General features: G+C 48.2%; 1 protein-coding gene across 1 annotated transcript in view; it reads left to right on the forward strand.

The window, feature by feature from the left end:
- CEP164 (centrosomal protein 164) overlaps nt 1-22,860 on the forward strand; it is a 69,844-nt gene that overhangs the window by 14,836 nt on the left and 32,148 nt on the right. The window contains 4 exon segments of the mRNA XM_068988281.1: nt 7,100-7,304; nt 15,014-15,169; nt 15,548-15,682; nt 16,307-16,384. Coding sequence (XP_068844382.1) covers nt 7,100-7,304; nt 15,014-15,169; nt 15,548-15,682; nt 16,307-16,384 — 574 coding nt within the window.

A 22,860-nucleotide genomic window follows, 5' to 3' on the forward strand; every position in this document is an offset into this window, starting at 1 on the left:
TTCGAACTGTGACGTTGGAGAACTGTGATGTTGGAGAGTCCTGTGGACTGCAAGGAGATCAAACCAGTCAATCCTAAAGGAAATCAACCCTGAATATTCACTGGAAGGACTGATGCTGAAGCTCCTATACTCTGGCCACCTGATGTGAAGAACTGACTCATTGGAAAAGACCCATGATGCTGGGAAAGATTGAAGGCAGGAGGAGAAGGGGCAACAGAGAATGAGATGGCTGGATGGCATCACCGATTCAATGGACATGAGTTTCAGCAAACTCCGAGAGATGGGGAAGGACAGGGAAGCCTGGTGTGCTGCAGTCCATGGAGTTGCAGAGTTGGACACGACTGAGCGACTGAACAACAGCAACCAGGCTGCCTTTCTGGTCCCGGAGGGTCTCAGCGCAGACTTCCAGGGTCCCAGGATCTCAGCTGCTGCCCTGCATCAAGCTCTCAAGCGCCACCATCTGTTTCAGCACACGGAGGAGGTATCACTGTTACTCTTTGCTGACTGAGATGGAGAGTGGCAATACTGGGACCTCATCAGCGTGTCCAGAGTGGATGCTGGTGTTGGAGAGGTTTGCGTGCGGTGACACAGATCGGCAGTGGCTTCTGTCTCCCTGGACTGCCCAACCCTGAACTGTGTGACCTGTTCATGAATGGGTCCAGGTTTCCAGTTTCAGTTTGAGCTCTGAATTGTGAGGAGCAGGCATCACTTTGGTCATCTCGGGTGAACAGAGGTTGACGGTGAGGATCAGACTGGCTGAGGTGGGGCAGCCACTGCCATCCACCTCTGTCTCCCACATCTTCCCCCCCAAACCAGGATTTTCACTCTTGGAGATCCAGCTCTGTCTTCCTCGTGTACACAGAGCTCTCTCTACGCTGCCTCCCTACAGTAAGTGACCTAAGTGTTTTACCAAAGAATGGGATTTCCTTTGTCCCACACTAGCCCTCAGATGCCCCAGAGGGGTCGTGTCTTCTGCTGGGATTGTGCAGTTGTGTGTACGGGCTGTGATGATTCTCTTCTTTCCTGAACCACTGAATGCATTGGCTATGCTTCAAAAGGACTGCAATTGTGGCCTCACTCATCGCCGCCTCAGAGGCCTAATCCTTCCAGCTTCTTCTTGCGTGGCAGGTTCCCTGTTCTCTGGACCTTTTTAGCCGCTTTTCCTTGGACCTTCTCCAGTTTATGACATCTTTCTTGTAGGAAAGCCGTCAGCACTATGCATGGTATTCCAGGTGCTGGGGCTTCATGGTTGTATTTGTAGGGTCGTGGTTTCCGCTGGTCTCCAGTCTCCATCATATTAGCCACGTTTGCCTCATCATTAATCTCTTTATTCTTTTTCTTTCTTTCTTTTTTTTTTTTTTTAAATGTATTGCCTGTGCTGGGTCTTAGTTGCGGCGTGTGGGATCTTTATTGCTACATGCGAACTCTTAGTTGTGGCATGTGGGGTCTAGTTCCCTGACCAGGAATTGAACCCAGGCCCCCTGCACTGGGGGTGTGGAGTCTTAGCCAGTGGACCACCAGGGAAGTCCCAGATCTGAAATGTTCTCACCACAAAAAAGGAAAGGTGATTATGGAGGTAGTGGAGGTGTTAACTAACCCTGCTGTGGTGATCATTTCATAGTAAAGAAGTTTATCAAATCATCATGCTTTATACTTAAAATATTATCTCATTTCTATAAACTTATTTCTACTTCCTACTTAAAAGGAACCTATGTATATGTGTCCTCTTTGACCCTTACACCCAGTCCCGTGAGTAATTGCTGTCACTTGGGGAATTCCTTCCAGGTCTCGATTCTCTGTTGTCTTCCATTGGTCTGTCTGTCTACCTTTACACAAATACCATGCTGTCTGGGTTCAGTCAGTCAGTTCAGTCGCTCAGTCGTGTCCGACTCTCTGCGACCCCATGAATCGCAGCACGCCAGGCCTCCCTGTCCATCACCAACTCCCAGAGTCGACTCAGACTCACGTCCATCGAGTCAGTGATGCCATCCAGCCATCTCATCCTCTGTCGTCCCCTTCTCCTCCTGCCCCCAATCCCTCCCAGCATCAGAGTCTTTTCCAATGAGTCAACTCTTCGCATGAGGTGGCCAAAGTACTGGAGTTTCAGCTTTAGCATCATTCCTTCCAAAGAAATCCCAGGGCTGATCTCCTTCAGAATGGACTGGTTGGATCTCCTTGCAGTCCAAGGGACTCTCAAGAGTCTTCTCCAGCACCACATTCAAAAGCATCAGTTCTTCGGCACTCAGCTTTCTTCACAGTCCAACTCTCACATCCATACATGACTACTGGAAAAACCATAGCCTTGACTAGACGGACCTTTGTTGGCAAAGTAATGTCTCTGCTTTTCAGTATTGTCTGGGTTACTGTAGCTTTGTTATACATCTTAGTGTCATTTAGAGTAAATTGTGCAACTTTTTTCTTCTTTTTCAAAGTTGTATTCTAGGTCCCTTGCATTTCTGTATGAATTTTAGAATCAGCTTGTCAATTTCTATAAAAAATCCTGTTTAGGGTTTTGACTGAAATTGCCCTGAGTCTATAAATCAGTTTGAGAGGACTGACATCTTAAACAATATTGAGTTTTCCAACCCATGAACACAGTCTGTTTCCATTTATTTAGGCTTTCTTTAATATTGCTAAGAAATCTTTTCTAGTTTTTAGTTTACACATCTTGCCCATATTTTGTCAGATTTATCTCCTTTTTTGATGCTTCTGTAAATGGTATCTTGTATTTATTTTTGTTATCGAAGTATAGTTGATTTATAATGTATTCTGTACAGCAAAGTGATTCAGTTATAAATATACATCCATTCTTTTTCATATTCTTTTCCATTATGTTTATAAATGTTATCTTTTAAAATGTCAATTTCCAAGTGTTGGTTGCATTCATATAAAATAAAATTGATTTTTGTATACTGATCTTCTAGCCTGCAACCTTGCTAAACTTACGTTAGTTCTAGTAGCTTTTTTTGTAGATTCTATAGAATTTTCTACATAGATAGTATGTCTTCTGGGAATGAAGACATTTTTTCATCTTCTTTCCTAACCTGGACACCTTATATTTCTATTTCTTGCCTTATTGCACTGCCTGGAACCTTTAATATAGTTGAATAGAAATGGTGACGGTGACCATTTTAGGCTTATTTCTGTTCTTAAGGGGAAGCATTCCTCTTAAGTCTTTCGCCATTGAGTGTGACGTTAGCTAGTGTTAACTGTAGGGTTTTCTAAATGTCGTGTGTCAGGATGAAGAAGTTCCTTGTATTCCTAGCTTGCTGAGTGTAAATCCGAAATGGATATCGAATTTTGTCAAATATTTTTTCCTGCATCTATATATGCATCTGCATATACAGAAGAATCATGATTTTTCTATATTGGTCTGCTAATACGGTCAATTGATGGGCTTTCGATTGTTAGATCGACCTTGCTTTCTTGGGGTAAACTGCTTGATAATGGTTACATATTATTGGATTTCATTTATTAAAATTTTGTTAAGTATCTTTTCTCCAAAATAATAGCTTGAAGGAGATGAGATAGAGTTGGGTATTTTTTGAATTATTGATTTCCAATTTTATTTGTTCATGATTCTATTCTTTGTTACATGCTGTTCCAGAATTCTTTTCTGGTTCAGTAATTGATCCTGCTTACCTAAATGTTTTATGTGTGCTTGATAAGAATGTGGTCTCTCATTTTTTAGAATGAAGTATAGTGATTTTCAGTTTTGTGTTAGTTTCTGGTATACAGCAAAATGATTCAGTTACGTATATATGTATATGAGTGTGTATTTATATATATATGTATAAGAAATATCTTTTTATGTCCTTTTCCATTATGGTTTACTACAGAATATTGAATACAGTTCCTTGAGCTAAACAGTAGGACCTTATTGTATCTGTTAATACAAACTCCTAATTTGTTCTTCCCCATCCCCTTTGGTAACCATAAGCTTGTTTCCTGTCTGTGAGTCTGCTTCTGTTTCTTAAATGTCCTTTTTATCAAGCATGCTAAATGTGTTGATCTTCCTGTGTCCTGAGTGATTGTTGTCTGGTCTTGCTTTTCCCCACCCAGCGGTTTATCTGGGGCCCTGACTGTGAAAGTGCTGAGTTCTACCCACTGGACCACAAGGGAATTTCCTGGACTCACTCTTGAATAATGGTTCAGTTGCATACAGATTTGTCAAACGGCCCTTTGACAATATTGTATATTGTGTACCATGATCTTCTGTCTGCTGGGTTTGCTAATAAGACATGTTTTTTGGCTTTATTAGTTGTTCCTCTGTAGGTAATCAATTTTTCCCCCCTCTGGTTGTTTTCATTATTTTGTTTTTAATCTTTGGTGTCCTGTAATTTCACTACAGTAAATCTAGGTGTGGATTCACTTTTATTTATTTTTGTGTACAGGAATTGGAATGCTTTCTTACTCTGAGGACTCATGTCTCTCTTCAGTTTTAAAAACTTCTCAACCATTATCGTTTTCTTTTCTAGAACTCTTACTATAAATATATTAGACCTAGTTATTTGTATCCACCATGTCTCTTAACTTCTGTTTCATATTTTAAAAATGACTTTATAATTTTCTTTAGCATATATATTTCCCAATTCACTGTTTCCTCTATGTCAAATCTGCTGCTTAATCAGCGTGTTGTTTTGTTGTTTGTTTGTTTTTGAATTGAATGACTACGAATTCCTACAAGTTCTCTTATGTTCTTTTCTTTTTTTAATTTTATTTTTCGTTTTGGCTGCAGTGGACCTTTGTTGTGGCATGCCCGCTTCTCCAGTTGTGGTGTGTGGGTTTAGTTGTGGCATGTGGAATCTTAGTTCCCTGGCCAGGCATTGAGCCCAGGCCCCCGGCATTAGGAGTGTGGAGTCTTAACCACTAGACCACCGGGGAAGTCCCCTTAAGTTCTTTTCAATGTGTGTAGGTTTATTTATTTATTTTTAAAGAGTTCTGTTCTTTCATTATGGATTCTCCTCCTTTTATCCCTCCGATAATTTAAAATAGTGTTATTTTTAGTCTTCTCTTGGTTCTTCTACTCTCAGTTCTTTTCATTGTGTTACTGATTTTCCCTCATGGTGAAGTGTTTCCTCACATGGTTTGTAATTATTCATTGTGCATTTTGTGAATTCATTTTCTGCAGTGGTTTATTTTCTGTGAGTGTCTCATTCCTGGGTTGTTGAGTAGCCTTACAGTGGTTTCTGCCAAGGATTTTTTAGTGCTTTAGGACTAAATTTTTACATTAATTTCCTGGACCTGGCATTTTGTTACCACATTTGGACTCTATGTACATATGTCTTGGGGTTTCAGTTTTTCATTAAATTTTATTTTCCCCACCTAGAACCTGGAGTGGGTGATGGTGCTTCCTTGCTACTTCCGTGCCCCACTAGGGCTTTTTATTCATGGCGAGAACAGCCTGAAGAGCCCCAGATATATGTAGGGTCTCAGTTTTAGTTTCCAAACTTACGACCCCCTAAGGCCACATTTTGTTCTAGATTGGCATTTAAACTCAAGTTCCCTGGGCTTATATCCAGGCCAGATCCCTACCTGTCAGTTCATGCACTTATTACTCAGATTTCATGCTTTCTTTCTGTTTCTGGCCTCTGAGAATTTCTCTTTCTGTTGGCTATGTGAATAACATGCTATGAACATCGGTGTACAAATAACCTGTTTGAATTCCTGCTTTCAATTTTTTGGGGTGTACACCTAGAGGTAGAATTGCTGGTTTATATGGTAATTCAGATTTTTAATATGGTGCTATATCTTTAAAATTTATTTTTGTTTTTGCCTGTACTGGGTCTTCGTTGCTGTGCGCAGGCATTCTTTGGTTGCAGAGAGCAGGGGCTACTCTAGTTGCGCACAGGCGCCTCATTGCGGTGGCTTCTCTTGTTGCGGAGCACGGGCTTTAGGGTGCAGGGGCTTCAGTAGGTGTGGCACAGGGCTTAGTTGTTCTGTGGCATGTGAGATCTTCCTGAACCAGGGATTGAACCCGTGTCCCTTGCATTGGCAGGCAGATTCTTAACCACTGGACCACCAGGGAACTTCGGTAATTTTAACTTTTTGAGGAACTGTTGCACTGTTGTTCACTTTGGCCATACCATTTTACGTTCCCACCAGTAGTGTACAGGAGTTCCAGTTTCTCTACATCCTCGCCAGCACTTGTTATTTTCTGCTCTTTTGATAATAGTTGTGTTAATGGGTGTGAAGTGGCATTTCATGGTGGTTTTAATTTTCATTTCCCTAATGTTGAGTGATGTTGAACATCTTCTCATGTGCTTCTTGGCCAAGACAAGGTCAAGTTTCATAAGGAGCCCGATTAGGATTGTATTGGATTTATATATTAATTTGAGGATTATTGTCATGTTTACAGACTTGAATCCTATTCAGGAACACGGGGCGTCTTACCAGTTGTTCCCCACCCCCACCCCCCCGAATTTTCAGTGAAACTTTATGAAGGTCTTGCACACAGTTTATTCCTGGGTATTTTATCTTTCACATTGATTGCTGTTGTGATGGGTTTTTTCCTATTAGCTGTCCTAATGGATTACCGATAATGGTGGATGGGATGAATGACTTATTTTAGACTTATTTTCACCATGCTGAAACAGATTCTTGAGACCCACCTACATTATTTTCTTTTGTTATTGATTGACCACACTAACTTGGATTGTTGCCTCTTATGTGTTTAGAGTCTTTTGCAAAATCAGAACTTTCACAACATATTTTTTTCTTTAGATCATTTATGAAAATATTAAGCAACGTCTATCCTAGAATTTGTCGCCAAGACATCATAGCGTTTGTATTTATCCATCTGAAATCAAGTTTTCCTTCTTTAGTCTAGCATGAATTCTCGGGAAACCTAATGATTAAACATCTCCATGTGAGAAGTCCTTAATATCCTATTTGGTTGTTTCTGTCTAACCTAACTCCTTATTCTTAGCCACATCTAGCCAGTTTTGTATTAATTCTTTTTCCTCTTCCTCTTCCTCTCTCCCTCTTTCCCTCTCCCCACAATTCTTCCCTCTTCGCTGCTTCCTTGTTGTTTTTCTTTTTTCCTACGTAGCTTTGGACCTGAGCAGGGACTAACTTGTGACCTCTGCTCATCCCCCAGCCAGGACATCACAGGTGATATTTACTATTTCAATTTTGCCAACGGGCAGTCCACGTGGGACCACCCCTGTGATGAACACTATCGGAACTTGGTGATCCAAGAGCGGGGCAAGCTGTCAACTCCTGGGGCCACTAAGAAGAAAGAAAAGAAAAAGAAAAAGGAAAAGAAAAACAAGAAGGATAAAGAGACGTCCAAGAGTCCCCTGGTAAGTTAGTGGGTGCCAGCTCCCAGAGAGACCAGGCCTGAAACCTGAGGGGGTATTGGGAACCTCTGGCTGTTTATAGCTGGGTGATTAAGACCAACAACAATAGTAATTTTGTGATAGTACATCATCTGAATTGTATCTGTTTTCTGGCAGGTTTTCCTTTTAGCTTCTAGAACTAGTGCTTACTATTGCTAAGCAGTTTCTGCCCCCCTCCCTATTGGGAGGCATATATAACATAACGGGGTCAGTGAGCGAGTGCCCGACTGGGGACAGGGTTTTGCAGTGGTCTGAGAACTGATGCCTTCTGCCTCTATGGAGAGTCGGGTCACAGGGAGCAGTCAGCAGAGGCCAGAGAGCCTAGAGGAGCAAGTGCCTCTGCTCTCCTTTCCAAGCCAGGCCTGCCCCGAGTGGGTTCATTGTGTGTCCTAGTGGTACGGATTCTTGGATGTCTCATGGGCCATAATTTGGTTGTCAGAACACCAGTGGCTTCAAGATCCAAAAAGAAAAATCTGAGGCTTTATCTGCTCCGGTGGATGGTCTTTGCGGCCGATGTCCTTGGTTCGTGGTGGACACCGACGTTTGATTGCGATGCCCTCAGCTTATTCCCCAAGCAGCTTTCTCACTCAAGACTTGAAAATACTCTTTCCCATTACTGTCTTGTGTCCCTCCAGGTGTGAGGCAGGTGGGCCACACTGAGGAGAGGGAGGGGCTTGGGAACCCAGGTCAGCCCTGCGGGAAGCACTGGGAATACCTTCTCAACCCTCTCAGTGGTCGAGTTGATTTGCTCCCTTGTTTATGGTCTTTATTTACCACCAGCGCCAGATGCTTACTTCTCAGCAAAAATTCCCCCATTTGCCTTCCTTCCCAAGGTGTCAGTTCTGGTGTTGGATGGTTGCTGATGAATTTATCCTTTTTATAATTTCCAAGCTCTACCGATAGGCTTCCTCCATACCCCCACCCCCACCCCATATTACTAGTCATGGTTCTAAGAAATAAGATAGCAAACCCATTTCTTCTGGTGGAGAAAAGAGGACGTGTCATTTCCAAAGAGGTTGACTTTTCTAATGGCAAGTATTTGCAAGGTAAAAGATGGATAATGGGCTTTTCACTAATCTCATACTATTTTAGTTTCTTTTCTTTTTTTTTTTTTTTTTTGGTTGCAAGGCTTGTGGGATCTTAGTTCCCTGACCAGGGATGGAACCCGCTCCCCTTGCACTGAAAGTGTGCAAGTGGTCTTAACCACTGGACCATTGGAGAGTTCCTGTCGGGGCTTATTTTAGATGACAGTCGGCATCTGGGTAGTCTCTGACATGACTGCAGGTGAGAGAGGGAATGAAGTGAGGGTTCTGTGCTGGAGAGTTGGGTAATAGACCTAGTTCTGGGTATTTGACTGAGTTCCTGGAGCTCCCTGTTACAAAGGATTCCTCCTGTGGTTCAAGAGCTTAGGGCAAGTGGACAGGCCTGGGCTGCCAGTCTGGATCTTAGGGCTCAGGACAGGTGCCTGAAACCTGAGTTTTTTTGGGGCAGACCTGACGAGGTGGTCTGGGCTCAGGTAGTTTGGGCTCCCTGGAGGAGAGCTGGGTGGAGTTTAGTGTGAGCATTTGAAGACTGTGGTTGATCTTTTAGGAATTTTTCTCTCTTTCTTTATGGCTGTACTAGGTCTTCATTGCTGAATGTGGGCGTTCTTGGAGGCTCCCCTCCGTCACAGTGTATAATCTTCTCTTTGTGGTGGCTTCTCCAGTTGTGATGTGCAGGCTCAGTAGTTGGTGACACATAGGCTGAGTTGCTCTGTGCCATGTGGGATCTTCCTGGACTAGGGATTGAACCCATGTCCCTGCACTGGCAGGTGGCTTCTTAACCACTGGACCATTAGGGAAGTCCCTAGGGTTTTTTTTTCCTACCCTAAGATTCCCTGACTGTGTGGACCTCTCTTGAGCAGCACCAGCTCATTTGGTAGAAGACCTAGTCTGAGTGTTCAAGGCTCAGCTCGCTGCTCATGTTTCCCCTCTTCCTTCCCATCTTAGATTATTTCTGATAGTCCTTGATAAGAGTGGTAGATTTTTATGAAATTAACCAGTGACAGAATTGAGAGCTTGATGGTACCTCCAGGATAACCTAGTTGGAGATTTTCAGACTTTTTGTTGGTAGTGACGCCATCTTCACATCAGTTCCTCTATGGAGGGCCAGTGTCTAAAGAAGTGGAGCTGCTCTGGTTGAACCTGGGAGTGGGGGTCTGGGCGATGCTCCTTCTCCACCACATACCCACTGTGGTGCCCCCAAGGTGCCATGCGGAGCAAGGTTCCTGAGCCGTGGATCTCGTCAAGTCTCTTCTTTGTAGATAAGGAAACTAGAGCCCAGAAAACAACAAAGCCCAAGGGAGTGTTTAGCTTTTCTTCCCTCTTTGGTTTGTGTTTTTACTGTGAATGGAGGGTGGGTTTCTGCTAAGGGTTTGCCAGCAGCTGTGGTAGCCAGTGGAAGTCAGCAGTGCTTCGTCTTCGTTTTCTCTGCCTCTTTATATACCCATCTAGGAAACACAGCCTGAGCAGGGCCTTCTGCCTTCTTCCTCCTTTCTCCGTGGCCCGTCCCCTCTCCCAGCACCTGGGCTGGCTGATCTGGACCTAGACCGAGAGACACAGGCTAGAACTGAGGGCTCCCTTAAGAAAGGGAAGAGCCCATGTGTGCTGGGTGACAACCCCAGGCCTCTCACAGGCTCCCTGCCCAGCAAGCTGCAGCCACTCTTCAAAGGCCAAGCTTCCCGAACCCACCAGATCTTTGCCGATGTGGAGAAAATCTTAGGCAGGGCCCCAGCCCACTGCAGGACAGAATTAGATGACCAGCAGGGTCTGGAGAAACCCCAGCCGCTGACAGAGAAAATCTACCTGGGGTTTTCAGACCCTGAAACAGAAGAGCTGGAGATGAGGAGCAGACAGCTGAAACCTGTCACGCAGGGCCCTGACAACACCGGGCCCTTCCAGAGCAGGCAGGATGCGCTAGAGAGCAGGACGCAGGCCGCTGTCCACGCGAAGCTGTCAGAGGCCCTCAAGGGCCCGCAGCTGAGAAGGGGGGCGCACAGGCACAGTGCGGCCAAGCGGAGCTCCACTGGCCCTGGGGGGGACAAGGGCCAGAGCCCCGCTCCCTCACCGTCCCCCGAGGAGGCCCCCTCGCTGTCCCCTTGTTCTTCTGACCCCATGCTGCTCGCTGGGAAGAGCACGTTCTTGTTAGACAGCAGCCCAGCTGAAGACCAGAGCTGGCAGGGCGTTTCTGGGGAAGCAGGGAGCGTGGGCAGAGGCAGGAGAAGAGAGCCCCCAGGACTGTGGATGGGGCAGGTGTCCAAGCTTGTCCACGAGGACACCTCCAGGAGCGGCAAGGAAACCGAGCCTGATGACCCTGAGGCTCCAGGGGCCTCAGCTGGAGGTCCACCCCAGGGGCTGTTCCTAGTACCCCCTGATACCCTAGCCTCAGAACTGGTCCAAAGCGCCCCTGCAGGGAGTGCTCCTGGGGCGCCTCCTGCCGTTGAGGAGAGCCCACCCCCAGGCTCTCCAGAGCCCCCTCAAGAGGACAGGAGGCCGAGTGGCTGTGAGCCCGACTTGGGGAGCAGCAGCAGCAGCAGCAGCAGCAGCCTGGCCTCTCGCCTTGGCTCGGAGGTCCTGGGGGAGGTGACCAACTTCCCGTGGGACCTGCAGATCCCGCGGGGATCTGAGTGGGGCGTGGGTGAGTCAGGCCCTGGGCCCACAGAGCGGCACCCCAGCGCCTTCCTGGCGCCCCAGCTGCTCCCCATGCAGAGCTCCGCTGAGGAGTGCTCAGAGAGCGAAGACTACTCTGAGGACCAGAGGTTCTACCAGCACATCCTGCAGATGGTCAAGATCTCCCGGCGGCTAGAGGGCCTGGGGCTGCCCGAGAGCGCGCAGGAGATGCCAGGCCAAGACCTGGCCAGCGTGATCTGCTGCCTGGCCACCGAGTCTTCCAGGCTGTCTAGTGAGGGTGAGCACGAGGCTGTCAGAGCCATGGACTCCGGGCTTCTGCCTGGGGGGCCGGAGCCGCGGGAGCATCCTCCAGAAGTGGACGTTGCCCTGGCCGTGCAGGAGGCCTCTCGTCTCCTGCCAGGCAGCAGCCCCCTCAGGCAGGGGCTGGTCGAGCTGAGTTCCAGCAGAGGGCTTGCGGCAGAGCCAGGCAAGATGCAGCTCCTCGACCAGGTAGGCTTCTCAGAGAGCACCACGGCCTTCAGGCCCACTGAACTCGGCAGGGAGGGAGCAGGCTGTGCTGACAGTCTTAACCCAGCCATCAGGTCAGCTTTCCTGGTGCCTGTCCTTCCTCGGTGACCAGGGAGCCCTTAGCCACCCGGATGGCCATCTTGTGGGATGACATGCATTTCCTGTTTCTTCTACCCCATCACCTACAAGATGGGGGCGGAGGGTGTCTGGACTTCACGTCCCTTGATCTGACCGTAATTCACGGGTGCTTTACATGCTCTGAAGATGGTCTGTTTTGAGGGTGAGTAAGGTGGCACAGATTGTGGCATTCATGCAAGATGTAGGTACTGTTCCAGGATTTGGGACGCCTTCCCCATCAGCTGACAGTATAGAGAGGTCCTCCCCAGTAGACACCCTGCCCCCAGCCTCTGAACTTAGTCCCTTCTCGGAATCACACAGAATTAGTGAGTTACAGTGCCTAGGGTCACAGAGACTCAGATGTGAAGTGACTTAGCACAGAGAGTTAATACTGTCCTATGATGTGCTCACTTGCTCAGTTGTGTCCGATTCTTGGTGATCCCCTGGGCTGTAGCCCACCAGACTCCTCTGTCCGTGGAATTTTCCCAGCAAGAATACTGGAGTGGGTTGCCATTCCCTACTCCTGACCCAGGAATCGAACTTGAGCTTCTCACGTCTCCTGCACTGACATGCAGGTTCTTTACCACTAGCGCCCCCTGAGAGGTGAGGCTGAAGCCAGGACTCTCTTCTGCTCAGTGGCTGCTGCTGCTCCTTCCTTCCCAGGGTTTCCAGAACCATGTGAATAGCCTGTGTCAGATTTGCACAGACCACTTCCTCCCCTAGTGGGATCTACCAAAGAGTGGGCTTGCCCTGTCATTCGGGGCCCTTTGTCCCTTTAAAGAGTCACCACCTTCTTCATTCAGAAGTCAAATAGGATCACGGACCATGGGGTTTATCTGCATTTCCCTGGCTTCTTTTGCTATTGCCCAGCTGTGGCTTTACTCAGTTGTTACCTCAGTTCCTAATTGCTGGCATGCCTGGGTTCTCCATTAGCTCTAATAACCCCTGTAGCCCTATAAACATCAGATAAGCTGCAGATTATCCTGCAAAGTTTTAATTAGCCCAATGGTGACAAGTTTATCCGCTCTGAAGGACAACACCACGCACAGCTCTTAGCCAAAGTTAATGGCCATCTATAGAAGCTGATCAGCTAGGAGCCGGGGATGTATAATTTCCCTACTAACTGCTGATGTGGTAAAGGCCTGGGAGAACAAAGCCCTCAGCGGGCATGTCCCCCTCCCTCAGGCCCCCAGCACGTTAGCAAATTAGCCATGTCAGGAGTCTGTAATTTTCCATAAATATGATGTGGGAAGAATTTTGCTCACTGATCTGCTGGGTGGGCTGGGCGGCTGGGAGGAGCCAGTCAGGTTTCCGCACAGTGCACCGCAGAGCAGCTCTCCTGGGCTCCTTTTCCGCCACAGCCAGGAGGCAGTGTGAGATACTGGCTGAGACACTGCCCTGCTTTTTATATCGACTCCTGTGGTTGCTGGCCTCGCGATTTGGGGCAGGCAGAGGCCTTGACCTTACCAATCTCCATTTGCTCTTGTGGGGACTGGGGCCTCAGATGGTTTTGAGAGTGGAATGAGACAGGTGCTTTTACCCAGGAGCCCAGGGCTCAGGCAATGTTGGCCAGTTTTATTATTTTCAGCTCCTTTTCTGCCTTGAGAAGATACCCTGCAACGGGCTAGATGACTGGGAATCTCTTTGGGTTGGCCAAAAAGTTGGGCTTTTTCCATAAAATGATACAGAAAACCCCAAACGAACTTTTAGCCAACCCAATACAAAGATTTCGGGGGTGGGGGTGGCAGTGGGCCGTCTCATGTCGCCTTTTAGCTGGGAGTCTAATGCCCTTCCCGGGCACAAACAGGTTGTGTTTCGGACCTACCCAATGGTCTGGCCTCAGGCCCAGCCACAGGTAAGAAGATAGGCCACCTGAACCTCTCATCTTGACCCTCTCAGGTTCCTCTTTCTCTTTTCAGTCACTGTGGGATTAGAGAGGAATGGAATTTTTGTTTTATACACATTTTAAGTTTAAGAAATGGATTTTGAGGAGCTCATTGTAAACCGTAACCAAAATGCTCTCCTGTCTGTTTCTAAGCCCAGACCATTGTAATACTAATCTGTCATGATAGCAATTCCATAGCACTGGGGTAGCCCAGGCCACACACATGCGCTGGGGTAGCCCAGGCCGCGCACACATGCTCTGGGGGAACCTGGACCTCACACACATGCACTGGGGTAGCCCGGGGCGCGCACACATGCTCTGGGGGAACCTGGAACTCACACATGTGCACTGGGGTAGCCCGGGCCATGCACACATGCTCTGGGGGAACCTGGAACTCACACACGTGCACTGGGGTAGCCCAGGCCGCGCACACATGCTCTGGGGAAACCTGGACCTCGCACACGTGTGCTGGGGTAGCCCGGGCCGTGCACACATGCTTGTTACATTCAGTATCTCATTAGAAGTTCTCAGCAGACCTTAAGTAGCATGCACATATCATCTGTGACTTGCAGATGAGTAAACCGAGAATCCAGGATTCTGTGAGTGGCCCAAGTCTCACAAATTCTGCCATCCTCTGGTGTCTCTCCCCAGTCCTCACCGGCGTGACGCCTGCCATCCCGAGAATAGGATAGAGGAGCGGGTGCTGTAGTCCTCTGGCTGATCTCTCTCCAGCCTCTTTGCTCCTCAGTGGGGAGCAGAAAGAGAGTTCTTCTGTTTCTCACATGTTTTTTTTTCCTTTTTTTTGGCCATGCAGTGTGGCATGTGGGACCTTAGTTTCCTGAGCAGGAACTGAACCCATGCCCCCTGCAGTAGAAGCATGGGGCCCTAACCACGGGACCGCCAGGGAATTACCCTCATGAGTGTTTTTCAGAGTGAATATTTATTTTAATCAAAGTAATACATGCCCATATTAAACAATGCCAAGACAAGCCAAAAGGTGCAAAACAAAATATAGCAGTTCTCCGGTGTGGGTACCCCTCCCACCTCCACCACGGCAATGCCTTTATTCTGGTGTCCGCTTCCATATTTGTAAATAACATGCTTAGGCTGCTTTTTCTTGATTCGTCAGTTTTCAGCTTTATGTATTGAGTCTTCTCATGCTGGGAGATGAGGCTTTTGTCTTTGCTCCCCACCCCCTCCCAGCTTCCTCTGTGGCTTCAGAAGGGAGAGTAGGGCCCTGGGCAGCTTCTCCAGACGTGGAAGAGCTGCTTGCTGGGAGATAGCAGCAGAGTTACGAGAATCTGGAAACCAGCCCGTGATTCTCACGTGGTTGGCACAATGCTGACTTCGGGATGTTGTGTTTCATTAGCAGCCTCTGAATGGAGGTGGTTTAAATTTGAGCGGGCAGGATTTAGATGTTTTATTTTTACATCCATCTCCACACTTAGAGCCCTGTGGTTGCTTGGGTTTCTAACAGGATGTTTTCTGTTGCCCAGGCCCTGGGCTCCTCGTTAGCCCCCGTCCATGTTCCTCTTGGGGGCCTGGCCCCGTTAAGGGGCCTGGTGGATGCCCCAGCCTCTGCTCTTCGTGGACCTCAGAGTGTGAGCCTGGGGAGCTCGGTGGAGTCCAGTCAGCTCGGAGAACTCTTGCTGGTAAATGCTTTTTTTCTGTGTACAGTGTAGTTGGTTACCATGGGGCCTCCATGTTCCTTGCTAGGAGCTGTGGCCCATTGAGAAATAGAGGGCACAGGCTGAGTCCTCAACACTCATATGGTGTAGAAGAAGGTGAGTCACACCTGGGTGATGCTGAACATGGGTGCGCCGTGGAGGATGGTCAGAGAGACTCAGGGCTCATTTCCCAGTCCCTGCGGCCAGGGCAGTAGGAGTTGGACAGGGAGGGACCAGTGTGAGCTGGAGCTGCTGGGTCAGCTTCTCAGACATGGTGGCCTCGCTCTAGGCACCATCTTGACAGACGTGAAAGCATGCTGAGGGTCTTCCCACTAAGTGCCCTGACCTTCCTTCTTTTTGGAGCCGTCACAGGGTCTCAAGCCTTCTGCTTATGCAAAAGGTCTCCTGGGCTCCATCCATGAGGACAAGAACGCTCTCAGCCTGTTGGCTTTAGGGGAGGAGACCAACGAGGAGGATGAGGCAGAGAGTGACAACCAGGTAAGAGTGAATCCTTTTCTTGGCCTGAAAATCCTCTGGGCCGTTAAAAAAACAAATTTTTTTTTAAAAATTGTGGTCAAATATATACACTGTGAAAGTTACCATTTTAACCACTTTTAAGTGTACAGTTCAGTGGCCTTAACTACCCTCACAGTGTTATAGAGTCTTCATCACCATCTGTCTCCAAAACTTGTTCATAATCCCAGAGACGCTCTGTACCCCGCAGTCCCTGATCTGCTCCCTGTCTCTGTGGATTTGCCTGCTCTAGATATTTCTTATACTTGGAATCATACTGTCTTTGTCCTCTTGTGTGTCTGTCTTCCTTCATATAGCCTAGTGTTTTGTAGCATGTGTGACTGGATAGTATTTCGTTGTATGAAATTACCACATTCCATTCAGCCGTTCATCTGTTGGTGGGTGCTTGAGCTGTTTTAACCTTCTGGTTTAACCTCTGTGCTACTTTGAAAATCAGTGAAAGCGGTTTTCCAGCCCACAGCTTCATTATTTGTCCAGCCTGTATCCCTGCTGGGTCTGACACAGGAAGTGAAGCTCTTGGACCTGTGAGAAGCTTCTGGTCCTGCACCCGGGGCTGACCAGTTTCCTTGTGATCCTTTTCATTTTCAGAGTGTCCGCAGCTCAAGTGAGCTTCTTAGGAACCTGCACCTCGATATCGGGGCGCTGGGGGGTGACTTTGAGTATGAGGTAAGAGCCTGAAGCACCTGCAGACAGACATCTCAGCCTGGCAGGCTACCCTCTTCCTTCCTAAGCCTTTCTTCCCAGGGAGACATATTTGGAAAGAGAACTCTTTAGTCCCGGTCCTGTCCAGATGGGGTTCCTGGGGTTGGGGGAAGTACAAGCGGGGAAAGGAATTCATCCATTTACTCATTTATCAAAGAACCGCCATTTATCAGCTCTTTCTACGTGAGGCACTTCACTCTCAGCCGTACAAGCCTCAGTTAGCTGTGATTCCCACCCTCGAAGAGTTTATAGTCTCATAAAAGACCCAGAACACAAGAGTAGAATGCAGGGAGTCCATCTGGGGAGTAAACCGCAGTGCTGTTGGGGGGCAGAATTTGGGGGTGTCCCGTCTGTTTGGAAAGGCTTTAGTGAGAATCTGACACCTGAGGTGAGCCAGGAAGAACGGTAGCATGGCTGGGTGCACAGAGGCGAGCAGTGAGGAGAGCCTGCTGCAGGGCACTGAATGGGCAGAGGCAGGAGGGGAGGATGAGGGCCATTCTTTCACCTGGAGCTCAGGCGCATGTGGCGGAGGATTGGGAGGTGGGGCTGTGGAGGTGGGTTGGGCTGGGTCATGGAAGGCCTGAGTGCCAGGTGAGAAGCTGGGACTGAATTACACAGGCGTTGGGAGCCATCGGAGGGTGTGAATGGAAGTGTAATGCCATCTGGATTCATTCTTTTTTTTTAATTAAAAAAATTTTTTTATTTGGCTGTGTTGGATCTTGGTTGTAGCACTCAGGATCTTCAGACTTCATTGTGGTATGCAGGCTCTTTAGTTTCAGCATGTGGGATGTAGTTCCCAACCAGGGATCAAACCCGGGCTCCCTCAATTGGGAGTGCAGAGTCTTAGCCACTGGACTGCCAGGGAAGTCCCACCATCCGGATTCTTAATGTCCACTGAGTGCTGGCTGTGGGGCAGCTGTGTGCTGGACTCTGTGAGCGACCCGAACACTGGTAAGGTGTGGTCCAGGGTGGCCTCCAGGAGTGTGCGGTCAGAGAGGAAGGTTGCTGGGTACTCTGGTGTGCCCTCAGTATGTGCTGAATAAATGAATATTTAGGAAGTTTTCAAGCAGGGGAGGGTGTGTAAAGAGCTCTAGCACAGCTATGCTGTTCAGAATTTATTTATTTATTTGGTTGCACCAGGTCTTGGTTGTGGCACAGGGAATCTTTTAGTTGAGGCGTGTGGAATCTAGTTCCCTGATCAGAGATTGAACGGGGGCCCCTGCACTGGGAGAGCAGAGGCTTAGCCACCAGGCCGCCAGGGAAGTCCTTAGAGGGGAGAGAAATTACCTGCCGAGAAATCAGGGAGAACTTGGAAGAGACATTTGACCTGGATCTTGAAGAGAAATAGTTAAGTTTTAGACGTGGGAGTGGAAGGGATGTTTTAGGCAAGTGAACAGCTTGGACAAAGACGCAAGGCCTGGGAACCACAGACTGTGGATGGGAAGAGCTTCCAGACTGTGCCCCCAGCAGCTGTGTTGCTTCTCATCTCTTTCCCCGATCTGGCCTCCACTCCCACCAGAATGTTCTTTAAAACGAACAGACAAAACCTAAAACTCATCATGTCATTGTAATAGCTAAAGCCTCCAAGCAGTTTTCTACTGAAAAAGGCACATTGCCTACTATTTGTTCTTGGCCTACTGTCTAATTTAGTAATTTTTTGACAATTAAGCTTTCTCTAAAGGTCCGTCTAGTCAAGGCTATGGTTTTTCCAGCAGTCACATATGGATGTGAGAATCGGACTGTAAAGAAAGCTGAGTGCCGAAGAATTGATGGTTTTGAACTGTGATGTTTGAGAAGACTCTTTAAGAGTCCCTTGGACTGCGGGGAGATCCAGCCAGTCCATCCTAAAGGAGATCAGTCCTGGGTGTTCATTGGAAGGACTGATGCAAAAGCTGAAACTCTAATACTTTGGCCACCTGATGTGAAGAGTTGACTCATTGGAAAAGACCCTGATGCTGGGAGGGACTGGGGGCAGGAGGAGAAGGGGGCGACAGAGGATAAGGTGGCTGGATGGCATCACCCACTTGATGGACATGAATCTGAGTGAACTCCACGAGTTGGTGATGGACGGGGAGGCCTGGCGTGCTGTGATTCATGGAGTTGCAGAGTTGGACGTGACTGAGCAACTGGGCACCCTTCAGTTCAGTTCAGTTCAAAGTATTCAAACAACCAATACATCATGAAGTCAGCAACTCAGATTTCCCCAAACATTGAAATATAGATTGCCAGGTCAGTTAAGCTTTCCATAAAGTAGAAAATTCTCTTAGACTTTAAACACTTTCAAATGAAGAGATCACTCACATTTATTAGAATGGTCATAAAACTGACCAATGAAACAACAGTGTGTGTATCATGGATTTCACTGTTTCGTTATTATCTTTTAGTATTATATCCTTATCATCCCTTTTCACGCCCTTACTGTTTCTGATTTTTGCTTTGTGGTCATCAGCTCTCCTCGAGAGCCAGGGGAAGGTCTCAGGCTGACTGAGGTTGAGGATGCTCGCTGACCCCTGAGGTATTGTTCAGGCGCTCAGTTGTGCTCGACTCTTTGCCCCCATGGACTGCAGCATCTCAGGCTTCGCTGTCCTTCACCATCTTCCGGAGGTTGCTTAAATTCATGTCCTGAGATGTAGGTGGGCTTTTTCAGCTGACCCCACTCTAGCCATTAGGTGGGTCCCATTTTATACTTAGGCTGTTGGGCTTTATTTTTTAAGGTTACTTTTGGCTGTGCTGGGTCGTCGTTGCAGGGTGCAGGGGTTTCTCTAGTTGTGGCATGCAGGCTTATAGTTGCCCCACAACATGTAGTTCCCCAACCAGGGTTCGAACCCACGTCCCTTGCGTTGGAAGGCGGATTCTTAACCATTGGACCAGCTGGGGAGTCCCCGAGCTGTCTCTGTTGCCTCAGAAACTGTCTCCGTTTTGGGCTCTGCTCAGTCATGTATGCTTTGATTGTGACTATGACGCTTTTTGCCACGTGTGACACTTTTTTCTGAGTGTCATCAACCTAATTTGGGTGTACTTTGAAACTCTTCCTTTCAAGTGGGGCATGGTCTGTTGGCATTAAATCCATAGCCTTCTGTCTCTTTGATGCTTTTGAAATGATAACTTTTTTTGTTCTCATTTGCCATTAAGATGTTACGATGCTGTTGGAAACAGTAGGTCAGGTTCTGAGCCTGGAAGGATGACCATGAATAGGAATACAGTGTCAGGAGGACTCACTGGCTTTTGGAGAAAGGGCAGTCTCCCTGAGACCGAGCAAATCGAGAGTAAAGATTCTGGCCTATTCATGCCTGTGTGTCCTTCACCTGGCTTGTTGTGCACTTAGGAAATACATGGGTGTATTTTGCTGAGCAGTTGAGAGGATGAAGGGCTTCTCCGGTAGCTGAGCTGGTGAAGAATCCACTGCAATGCAGGAGACCCCAGTTCGATTCCGGGGTTGGGAAGATCCACTGGAGAAGGGATAGGCTACCCACTCCAGTATTCTTGGGCTTCCCTTGTGGCTCAGATGGTAAGGAATCCGCCTGCAATGCAGGAGACTTGGGTTTGATCCCTGGGTTAGGAAGATCCCCTGAAGAAGGAAACGGCTACCCACTCCAGTATTCTGTCTTGGAGAATTCCATGGACAGAGGAGCCTTGTAGCTAAGTCCATGGGGTCGCGAAGAGTCAGACACAACTGAGTGACTTTCACTTTCTCTTGAGAGGATGAATAGGTGAGTGAGTGAGCCACGCTGGGACCGGAGGATATGCTGGCAGGTCTCACTGTGCTTCTTTCTTCCCCGGGTTTTCCCAGGTTCTGGCTAGAGTGCATACTTGGTCCCTGCTTCAGCTGGTGGATTGAAAATCCCCATATGGACCAATGATAATGTACTATGACTTGGAAGAGTTAATTTTTACTTTATAATATAAATGTCAACAAAAAAAGGGATTTTCTTCTTTGACATGTCCTGGATTTTCAGACGCTTCCCTTCTGATCTTCATGTGCTTCTTTGAAGGAGTGGGAGTTTTTAAGCGCATTTTTTTTTTTTTATAACCTCTTTAATATAAATAGGCAACTCAGTGTGATGGGGGGAAAATGTCTGGAGTGGGAGTTTGTTACATACACTCCCCACCTCTGTCTCTAGTGTCCCAGCAGATTTCGTTCTTTTTGCCACATGGAGTGTTGGAATCCTGTGTTCTAGCCTCAGGCAGGAATTGGGGCTTTGCGTGGTGGGGAAAGTTCGTGGTGGGGATGAATGGGAGTTTCAGGACAGACAAAGCTGTCTCTGATTGCCATACCCTTTAAAATGGCTTTTGTCCCAGTTTATTGGTAGGGCTCAGACGGTAAAGAATCTGCCTGCAGTGCAGGAGACCCAGGTTTGATCCCTGGGTCAGGAAGATCCCCTTGAGAATGAAATGGCAACCCACTCCAGTATTCTTACCTGGAGAATCCCATGGACAGAGGAGCCGGGCAGGCTACGCTCCATGGGGTTGCAGAGAGGCGGACACAACTTGGCGGCTGAACAGCAGTAGTGTAGACTGGGGTCCTCTGAGCCGCCTGCCTACTCCAGCTCTCAGGCGTCTCAGGCTGCCCGAGATGGAGAGCTTGTCCTATAGTTTGTTCCGCCCTGTCTCGCTGTGAACAGTCACTTCGCTCATGGTTCCATGAGAGGGCAGTAGGGTGGCAAGAATGCCTCTCTCTCTCCATCCCCCTCCTCTCCTGCCTTCAGCTTAAACCCATTTCTAGTCTATTACAGAATCGAAAGCGCTGGGTTCCTGGAACAGACGCTAAGAATGGAAGGGAGTGAAAGAGGGGAGGCTGAAGGGTAGGCGAGCAGGCAGCAGGTGGCCTTGTGGAGCTGGTGAAAAGCCCATCAGCAGATCAAAGGGGAGGGAGGGAGCTGCGCTTAGAAATAACAGGATGATGTCAGTGTGACTGGAAAGCGCTAACCACACCACCGGGGAGCAGTGCAAAGAGCTGACACGGACTGGGTGGGAATGAGATGTGGGAAAGAAACCAGACTGACGTTTGGCTTGGTGGGGGTCTCCCCAGCACGGGATCAGTGAAGGACGTGGTGTTCAGCTCCCTCATTCCCCACCCTTGAGCCCCCGTGTAGATTGTAGGGCCCCTGCCTTTGTGTTCTGGGCTGCAGGAGGGGGACTGCGGTGTGGGAGACCTCAGAGCTTTTGGAGGGGTATGTTCAATATTCATGAGCCGATTCTTACAGGCACTCTCCTGCACCCTCCCCCACCCCCCTTTATGCAGATGGCAAGATCTTTTTGGAATAAACAGCAGGAATGTGCCTTGAGACACTCAAGGACCAGGGGCTGTGACAGGAGGAGACAGAAGGAGCGGGAGCATGGTTGAACTGGGAGTAGGGCCACGCTGGGGGTGTGTCCCTGTTCTCACCCATAGGACGCTGGTGCAGGGGGCCATGTGCAGGGGCCTGGGCGTGCGTCCTGGGCGGGGCCTCAGGCCGTGGGCGCCGAGGTGGGGTGAGGAGCAGGGGTGGAGAAGAGCATGGAGGTGGCTGGGTTTTCCAGACACTCAGCTCCCGTTCATCCATTTGTGGATAATCCACAACAGATGCCTCTACCATCTTCCCCCACAAGGTGTCCCTCCGCCAGCCCTGTCACTGCAGTTAGTTGACATGGGCACGGGGAATGCAAGTTCATTTATTTTAATGTTAGCCATGTTTTAATATTTTACTATCTAGATAGACAGAATAGGTTCAGCTCTGTCATGAACCGCTCTTCTTTTGAAGGCTTGAGAGTGGCGTAGCCTGGGCCTGACATTCTTGCCGTCTGGCCGTATTCTCTCATGTGTAAGAATGGGAGTCTCCACGTGGATCTGGTGTCCTCTGGTTTTTGATAGCGTACTTGTTTTTCCATCATTGTGAATATCCGTAGTTGACTTTTGTTTAGCTATTTTCCATCTCATAACCACCGTGACAAATACAATCTGATCTCTGTATAGCTTTGTAAAGCGGGTACCACTTTACAGAGTAGGAATTCCTCTCTCTGTGTTGACGCACTTAATCATTTTTAAAACTTGCGTCCCAAACACTGACTGAGCAATTTGTATGTGCCAGAAGGCACTGAGGATATTAGGGAGCTGATGTGGTGGGGGTCACAGGCAAGGAAGTCACCCATTATAGTACAGTAGCGGTTGTGCAAAAGGGTGGGGCAGGCTGAATTCAGGAAGGCTTCCTGGAAGAGGTGATGCTGTCAGGACCAGTGGGAGCTTGTCAGGGTAGATTCTGTGTGTATGTTAAGGATACGCATGGCAGAGCAGGGAAATAGCGTGATGTTTGTTTGCAGGCAGGATGTGTGTGGCTTCAGATGACCTCAGAGGAGCAGGCAGGGCTGGGTGAGAAGGGCTGTGAGCCGTGCGAGGAGACGTGAACTTGTGGTCCGATACCCTCTCTGTCCTCCAATCAGAGGTCTATTGCCCATCTTTCATC

The sequence above is a fragment of the Capricornis sumatraensis genome, chromosome 16 (assembly GCF_032405125.1).
Source record: "Capricornis sumatraensis isolate serow.1 chromosome 16, serow.2, whole genome shotgun sequence".
Taxonomy (NCBI): Eukaryota; Metazoa; Chordata; class Mammalia; order Artiodactyla; family Bovidae; genus Capricornis; species Capricornis sumatraensis.